At 48.8% G+C, this 9,001-nt stretch overlaps 1 protein-coding gene across 2 annotated transcripts in view; it reads left to right on the forward strand.

The window, feature by feature from the left end:
- The window catches only part of ADM (adrenomedullin), a 2,446-nt gene extending 1,151 nt beyond the window's left edge, over window positions 1-1,295 (forward strand). Inside the window, exons 3-4 of one of the 2 annotated variants that reach the window (XM_019552333.1) lie at window positions 212-343; window positions 470-1,295. In XM_019552333.1, coding sequence (XP_019407878.1) covers window positions 212-343; window positions 470-725 — 388 coding nt within the window. In that variant the 3' untranslated portion in view covers window positions 726-1,295. Of the gene's footprint in view, window positions 1-211; window positions 344-463 lie in introns of both variants that reach the window. The other variant, XM_019552332.1, reaches the window with a different exon arrangement.
- Window positions 1,296-9,001: the final 7,706 nt, after the last annotated feature.

A 9,001-nucleotide genomic window follows, 5' to 3' on the forward strand; every position in this document is an offset into this window, starting at 1 on the left:
ATGGGGGCCGGGCTTGACTAGGGGGATCTGGGAGGCTGAGGGGATCCAGATTAGGTTGTGGGGGTGGTGGAAGGGAATTAGGGCCAGGCTGGGCTGGAGGGGCCCCGGGCTGGGGGGGTCCAGGCTGGGCGGGGAGGAATGGGATCAGGGCTGTGCTGGGGGGATGCGGGCTGCGATGCGGGGCTGACGGCCGTGCGCTGCTTCCTCTCAGGTGGGCTCGCTGGGCGCTGTCGCGGGCCAAGCGGGACGTGCCGGCTGCCCCCGCCCCGGCCGGTCCGGCCGCCGTGCAGCCCTTGGTGCGGCCCGAGGACGTGAAGGAGGAGGCCGGGCTGTGGCATCTCAGGTGAGGCCCCGGGCGCGGCGGGGGAGGGAGCGGGGAAGCCGCAGGCGCGTGCCGCGGGAGCCGGTGCAGGGGGGCGGGCTCGGGGCGCCCCCGGCCCGCTCTCACCGCGCCCCCTCGCCCTTGCAGCAGCAGCCGGGAGGCCGCCCACATCCGCGTGAAGCGCTACCGCCACAACCTCGGCAGCTTCCCGCACTTCCAAGCCATGCGCATGGGCTGCCGCTTCGGGACGTGCACGGTGCAGCAGCTGGCGCACCAGATCTACCAGCTCACCGACAAGGAGAAGGACGGCGCGGCGCCCGCCAGCAAGATCAGCCCGCAGGGCTACGGCCGCCGCCGCCGGCGCTCGCTGCCCCGCCCGCCAGCCCCCGGGCCCAGGACATAGGCACGAGCCGCCGCCGCCGCCGCCGGGGCGGGCCGCACTCTCCCGCCCGCGCCCGGCAGGACACTGGGACCTGAGCGCGGCCCCGCGGGGCCGCCACATACTTGAATGTCGCGAGAGGAAACGTGCAATGGGACGTGGTCGGCTGGTTACTGTCCGCGGGTGTGTGCGTGCGTGTGTGTGTGTGCAAGTCTGCGTGCGCGGGGTGTGGAGGAGAGAAACGTCGGTATTTAAGAGGTGACTGTGTCTGTGTCTCCAGTCCCTTGGGTTTTTGTTTTTTTTTTATCTTCTTTAAAAAAAAAATTATTTTTATACGATGACATAAATATAAATATATCTAAATAAATAAATAAATAAATATATATATATATATATTGCATAAGGGCATTTTAAAAGCATTGTATTCCCCCCCGTGTGAATGTCAAACCTGGTGCGTGTGTGAAACTCCTTATTTCCCCCCCCTCCTTTTTTTTTATTTGGTCTCTTGCATTCGGTCTGATGAAAGCTGTGGAGAATGTATGGGCTGTCCTCCCTGGGTAACTGCCAAACAAAAATAAACACTATTCTATAAGACTTTATTTTTTCTTTTGTCCACCTTCCCCCCCCTCCCCCTCCATAACAAGAGATGATGTAGTTGGGGATGGTCCTGCTCTGAGGGGTACCTGGTGGGGGTCAGACTAGATGCGCTTCTGAGGTTGCTCCCAACCCTATGATTTTTGTGAAGAGCGAAATGATTCGTCTTGCTTTTCCTAGCCTCACAGTGCAGAAAGGGGGGCATTAAGCCATTAATCAAAGGCAGTTTGTTCGCAGCCAACCTAGATCCCAAAAGCCTCTCAAACAAGCAGAACCTACATCTCAAAATGCTAGCCAGGGCTGTTTAGAGGACTTCAAGGCCTTTCCTAACATGCTCTAATCTGGGCTGAAATGTGTCAGAGCTTGGAGCGATCCCGCGAGTTTATTTTTTGCCACAATTAATCAGAGAAACAACTTCAAACCTCAACATTGCACAACACAGTAAGAGATTTATAGAGGGAACCCGTTCCAAAAAACGGTCATGGCAGTTTCCAAGGTTATTTATGTTGAAGGATTTCCTGGGCCATGGTTCAGGTTAAAGTTTAAATCCTGACTGGCTCAATGTGGGCAGGATGTCTTGGTTAAAGCCTTAAGATTGGGGATTTTTGTTTTTTGTTTGGGTTTTTTGTTTTTTTTTTTTATAAAGAAATTCCTAACACCACAGGCCAGAAAACAAACTGAGATACTGCAGAGTTTATGAATGCAGCTACAGCACCATCTAATGGCATCTATGCTTCAAACCTCAAGTCCCCATTAGATGAGTGTATTTTAATAATGGTTTGAACTTAGCAGATAAGTTTGCCTTACTTCAAAATAGCTGTGAAGATAATGGTCACCCTTGACATACAGGAAAAGGAAGGGAACAGAGCAGCCCTTGATATTCAGAGATTAAAAGGCTAGACTGTAAATCCCAATATGACCAGGTGTGATGTTTTTACTGGATATGGACATGCCTCGGGCACAGACTGACTTAAACCATCCGAAGAGGAGTGGAGATGCAGCAGAACAGCACCATTTGGCTTGCATAATTCCTTTTGCAAATGAAGGAATTTGTTTTTTCTGGGAAAAGTAAATGTAAACAGATAGTGAGATCTTTACCAGAACTATCTTTAAAAGGTGCAGATGCTTCCAGTTGCATGGGAAAAAAACCTTGCAACTGCGTGGATAAATTCTGCATGTTGGGTTTGACTTCTGTTCCCACTCCCACAATGAATACCAGACCTGAACCTTGGGGTGTTTGCACTAATAGTTCATGGAAATCCGTTTTAAGGTTTGGTTTGCATACGTTACTGAATATTTTAATTGTTCCTCTCTTGTTTCATGACATTTGTGGAAAGAAGAGACAGGCTTGGTAAAAATAAAACAAACGTGAAACAAATTTTCTTTTAGACCACCTACGTGGGATTAACAGCCACTAGGGTCTCTCACCTGCAAACTTTGGCTGATGGCTGTCCACCAATCCGCAACAAGGAGCAGCTCTCACAAAAACAGATCAAGATCTTTCACTCATTCTGCCTTGTACAGTCTGTAGCACCTTATAATTCTTCTTGGCAGGGGAGAGGGAATAAAACACAGAAAGAAGTTTAGGTCCCATCAAAATCAATGAGGTGACTCTTATTGATTGTAGTTATACAACCATACACCTTTGGTGACCCTAAACTTGGGGGGCAGGGCAATACCAGGTTGTACACTGGGTAAGTGTTGACTTTAAATGGATAAGTGTCTGCGGTTGCACATTCCAAGTACCTGCTTTCATTTTTATTTATTTTTTCTTTATCCAGTGCCCCAAACTGTCCCCTGTTCAAAAGGCTTCTTTTTCTTTTTCTTTCACTGCTGGGAAATACTAAAAGGAGAGGACTCTAAGATTCATGGCCTAGATGAACAGGGCTGATGGCCAGCAAACTAGTGCCCAGGCCACTATTTTGATATCATGGGGGGGGGAGGGGGGGGGAGGTTAATTTTCCACTTCAAGGATCAAGAGCACCATCTGGTGCTGTTGGATGGAATTACAGAATCTCCTAGTTTAAGCAGTCTGGTTTCAGTTGGGGGTGAATAAGGAACTGAAGAAAAGTGAAGCTCTGGTATTCCTCTCTGACATTTTTAAATTAAGTAGATCAATTAAGTGAAAAGAGAAACACTGCTGAACCCTACTTGCCAAAGGGTACTGGATGACATTTTCTCACAGAGAAAATATCAGGGGCTAGGAAAAGGGAACTTCCCTCAAAATATAGACATTTACCACGTATCTTTGGTCAGTGCCTAGCAGAGCGTAACTTTGACTTGGTTAAGGTATAGAGACATTGTTCTACAATACATTGCTCTACAATACATACACATGTAGTAGCTACTAAACAGGGCAGTTTGCAGCAGTTCTCTGGAAGCAAGAGAAGGAAAGGGAAGAGGAACCGGGCACCAGATCCTGCTCTGGGAAGGGAAGTGAGCCAGGGTTGCCTGTGTGTTTGGCTTGCTGAGGGTTGTTTGGTGAGCTATGTGCTTGGGCCTGTGCTCTGAGCAGCTGAGAGGGCTTGTTGATATTTGACTGCTGCCTGGGTGTGACAAAAGGCCTTAAATAGGCCTAGCCAGTCCAGGTCCAGGAAAGGTATACAAGGAGACACTCCAAGGCTGCATCCAGAAGAGCATGGCCATGCAGTATGTGGCGCTGCGGCCAACTCTGTGGTGCCACAAACTGTACGTTCAGCTGTTCTCCTTACTGCAAGGGAGCAGTGCAGGGTTGTTGTTTTTTTAACCCCTGGATATCCAACATAGTTTTATTTTAAGTAGCTAAAATTCAGCAGCTAGACCAATATTTAAGCCCCTTGTTTAACCAGAGTCCAGAGTGAGGGAGTTTGCTAGGGAGTTTGCCTGGAAATGTAGTTTCAAGAAGAAGGTTTGCTAGGAAGAGATGGGATCCCCCCTGACAAAGAGAGAGAAGAGCAGCTTCACAGACAGGCTCACTAACCTAGTGAGGAGGGCTTTAAACTAGGTTCACCAGGGAATGTTGACCGAAGGCCTGAGGTAAGCAGGGAAGCAGGACACCTGGAGGAAGCACACAGAGGAGGGGGCAACAAGGGAGGCTGCCTCATTCTTACTGAGAGAGCAGGGCAATTGGCTCATTACCTCAGGTGCCTGTACATAAATGCATGGAGCCTGGGAAACTAGCAGAAATAATCAGAAGTCTCACACACTCAAGGAACTATGATGTGATTGAATAATAGACTTGGTGGAATGGCTTGCATAACTGGAGCACTGTCATGGATGGGTACAAACTGTTCAGGAATGATAAGCAGGGGAGAAAAAGAAGATGAGTTGCACTGTAAGTAAAAGAGTTTTGTGATTGCTTGAGAGCTCCAGTATGAAACTGGAGATAGGTCTGTTGAGAGTCTCTGGGTTAAGGTTAGAGGGGAGAGCAACAAGGGTGATGTGATGGGTGTCTGCTATAGACACAATTAAAGAAAGTTTCCAGAACACAGGCCTGGGTTCTAATGGGGGACTTCAATCACCCTGACACATGCTGGGAGGGCAACACAACAGTGCACAGGCAATCTAAGAAGTTTTTGGAGAGCACTGGAGACTTCCTTGTGCAAGTATTGGAGAGACCAACTAGGGACTGTGCTCTTCTTTATCAGCTGCTCGCAAACAAGGAAGAATTGGGGGATATAGAAGTGGGTGGCAACTTGGGCAGCAGTGACCATGAGATGACTGAGTTCAGGATCTTGGCAAAAGGAAGAAAGGAGAGCAGAATAAGGACACTGGACTTCAGAAAAGCAGACTTTGACTCCCTCAGGGAATGGACAGGCAGGATCCCCTGGGAAGCCAGTCTGAGGGGGAAAGGAGTCCAGGAGAGCTAGCTGTATTTTAAAGAAACCTTACAGAGGGTGCAGGATGTGCAAATATGGCAGGCGACCAGCTTGGCTTAGCAGAGAATTCTTCAGTGAGCTTAAACCCAAAAAGAAAACTTACAAGTGGAAACTTGGACAGATGATTAGGGAAGAAGATAAGAATATTGCTTGGGCATGCAGGGATGAAGTCAGGAAGGCCAAAGTGCAATTGGAGTTCAAGCTAGCATGGGATATGAAGGGTAACACAAAAGGTCTCTACAAGTGTGTCAGCAACAAGAGGACTATCAGGGAGAATATGGGTCCCTTATTGAATGGGGGAGGCAACCTAGTGACAGAAGTACATGCTTTTTTACCTTGGTCTTCACAGGCAAGGTCAGCTCTCTGACTACTGCACCAGGCAGCACAGTTTGGGGAGAAGGTGAGCAGCCCTCAGTGGTGAAAGAACAGGTTAAGGACTATTTAGAAAAGCTGGATGTGTACAAGTCCATGGGACTGGATACAATGCATCTGAGGGTGCTGAGAGTGTTTGCTGATGCGACTGCAGAGCTGCTGGCTATTATCTCTGAAAACTCACAATGATTGGAGAAGGTCCTGGATGACTGGAAAAGGAAAACATGCACTGATACATCAGTCTCATATCAGAATGGCACTGATATAAGGAAAACTGACTGTATCGGCAATCAGCTTTTTGCGGCTGATGTGGTCTATAACGTGGCCAGTAAATGCCCCATGCACATGTATAGCCTCAGCAGCATGCAGGTGATAAGGAGCACAGTCCGGCAGTGTGAGGAGCAGGGTCCAGCTGGTAAATCTGTTGTGGTGGAAAGGGTGGGGGGAGGGAAGGGGCATGGGGGGGCAGATTGAGGCCCCTGTGGTAAGGGAGGGAGTGAGGTTGGGGCAGAGGCAGGCACTGTCCAGCTGGGGCAGGGCGGGGCATGGGACAGAGCTGTAGCTTGCCTGGAGGGTGCAGAGTGGGGTGGGGCAGATCCCGCCACTGCACACACCCCAGGAGGGCATAGGGGGCGCATGCCCCTGGATCTGTGTGGAGCCTAGGTGGTTTGCCACTGAGGGCTAGGGCTGTGCCAAGCTCTTGCCAGCGGGGGGCTGTGCAGCAGTGGTGATTCTGGGAAGATGGTTATGGGGGGGCTATGGCAAATTTTGGGGGGGCTGCAGCCACCCCTTGTAGCCCCATTCCCAGTGCTGCCACTACTTGCTTCAGCCCCCCACTGAGAAGATCTTGGCCCCAGCCCCAGGTCTCAGCGGCAGCTTGCCATCACCCTACGTGCAGATCCATGGGGCACGTGTCCCCCATGCCCTCCCAGGGGGGGTGCATGCAGCAGCAGAAGCCACCCCCTTTGACCCTCAGATTAGCTGCTCATGGCTCCATCCCGTGCTCTGCCCTGCCCTGCCCTGGCTGGGCAGTGCCTACCCATGCCCCTGCCCAGCCCCACTCCCTCCCTCACTGCAGGGGCCTTGATCTGCACCCCTCATGCCCTTCCCTCTCCCCATCCCTTCCACCACAACAGACTTACCAGCCAGATACTGTTCTTCAAGCTGCTGGGCTGCATATCTGCAATCATATCGGTATTGGCCAATATGGCTCGTTAAAAATCAGCTACTGGTATCAACTCAAAAAATCTCTATCAGTGCACCCCTAGAAATATAGTGCCTATCTTTAAGAAAGGGAAGAAGGAGGATTGAGGGAACTACAGACCAGTCAGCTACACTGCAAAAATCATGGAGCAGGTCCACAAGGAATCAATTTCTAAGTACTTAGAAGAGAAAAAGGTGATTAGGACTAGTCAGCATGGATTCATCAAGGGCAACTCATGCTTAACCAACCTGATTGCCTTCTATTATGAGATGACTGGATCTGTAGATGCGGGGAAATTAGTGGATGTGATATACCTTGACTTCAGCAAGACTTTGGATAACATCTCCCACGGCATTCTTGCAAGCAAGCTAAGGAAGTATGGGTCAGATGAATTGACTGTAAGGTAGATAGAAAGCTGGCTGGATTGCTGAGCTCAACAGGTAGTGATCAATGGTTTGAGGTCTAGTTGGCAGCTTGCATCAAGCGGAGTGCCCCGGGGTCAGTTTTATTCAAGATCTTCATTAATGATCTGGAAGATGGGATGAAGTGCGCTGTCAGCAAGTTCATGGATGACACCAAAATGGGGCGAGGGGGTGGGAAACTAAATATGCTGGAGGTTAGGGCTAGGATTCAGAGTGACCTAGACAAATTGGAGGATTGGGCCAAAAGAAATCTCATGAAATTCAACAAGGACAAGTGCAAAGGCCTGCACATAGGACAGAAGAATCCCATGCACCACTACAGGCTTAGACCAACTGGCTAAGCAGCAGCTCTGCAGAAAAGGACTTGGAACTTACAATGGACAATAAGCTGGATGTGAGACAACAGTGTGCCATTGTTGCCAAGGCTAACAGCATACTGAGCTACATTAGTAGGAACATTGCCAGCAGCTCAAGTCATTATTCCCCTCTATTCCCAATTGGTGAGGCCACCTCTGGAGTGGCAACCACCGATCCTCCTGGATCATGGTATATGCATGAGGGCCACTCAGACCTTCAATGCATATGCCTGGGCAGGAATTTTTGGAGGAGTGGCCAGACCTTCCATCCTCCCTTTAGGTCACTGAGATAGAATCTAAAGACCAGACTGAATCCAGATGTTTGGTGCCTGTGTGGCTGTAGTTATACACGTGTCTAGGAAGTGAACCTAGGTCTCCTATGTGGTAGACAAGGATTCTACCACCGAACCACAGGGGACTCCAACATCTAGAGTACTGTGTCCAGTTTTGGGCCCCCCACTACAGAAAAGATACGACAAGTTGGAGAGAGTCCAGTAAAAGGCAACAAAAAATGGTTTGGGGGCTGGGGCACATGACTTGTAAGGAGAGGCTGAGGGAACTGGGCTTATTTAGTCTGCAGAAGAGAAGACTGAAAGGGGATTTGATAGTAGGGCTGTGTGAAATTTTGCTGGCAGTTTTGTTTTGACGCTGTTTCAACTTGTTTCAAGCTCGAAACAGTGAAATCAAAATGAAACAGAGAGCTTTGAAACAGCCTCAAAGTGAAACGAGGAAAGTTGAAATGTTTAGAAATTTTTAAACATTTTGAGTCTAGCCAACCCCCCAATTTTTCTTTTTTTTAATTTTAAAATGCATTCCCTCCTCTTCCCCAACCATTTTTGACTTTTTCTTTCCCTCTCTATTCCTTATAGATAAGTATAAGTGAGCTAAAAGATAGGATAAGCTTCAGCATTTTATTTTGGTAGCAAGTTGTATTTTTTTTGTGTTTTTTCTCGTTCTTGATATTGTATAATTATTATGTTTATATTGAATTTTACTGTTCTATATTACTGTTTTACTGATACTATGATTTAGGCCTACATATGTAAGTTAGTATAAGTCATGTCAAGTTGCCATTTTGTCAAATCTCTATCTTGTCCCCAGGCCCGGTTGTGTAACCCATGACTCACACTTACCCCTCCTATGTAACTTGATTCCTGAATGAATGGGGATGAATGAGGGTGCTTGAGAGACAACGGCAGTAGGTCTAAAAACAGCTCCCTCTGAATGACGGAACCATCAACACCAATACCTGGACCGATGACCCAGCCCTTGGAACCACCCTCAGCATTCACAAAAGATGAGGCACCCCACCATAGTGCCAGGCTGCACATGCTCAGTAAGAACACCTGGAACCCTCTGGACCAGGACTCACCTTAACTTCCCAGTATCCCAAGTACCCCAAACACACACAAACATACCATACAGGCCCTCCCCATAGGAGATCAGAGGTAGTCTGCCCTGTAAAAAGGGGTAGTGAAGACTGACTCCTTGGGAT

This window comes from Crocodylus porosus, unplaced genomic scaffold (genome assembly GCF_001723895.1).
Source record: "Crocodylus porosus isolate Cpor-Errol unplaced genomic scaffold, CroPor_comp1, whole genome shotgun sequence".
NCBI classification, from domain to species: domain Eukaryota; kingdom Metazoa; phylum Chordata; order Crocodylia; family Crocodylidae; genus Crocodylus; species Crocodylus porosus.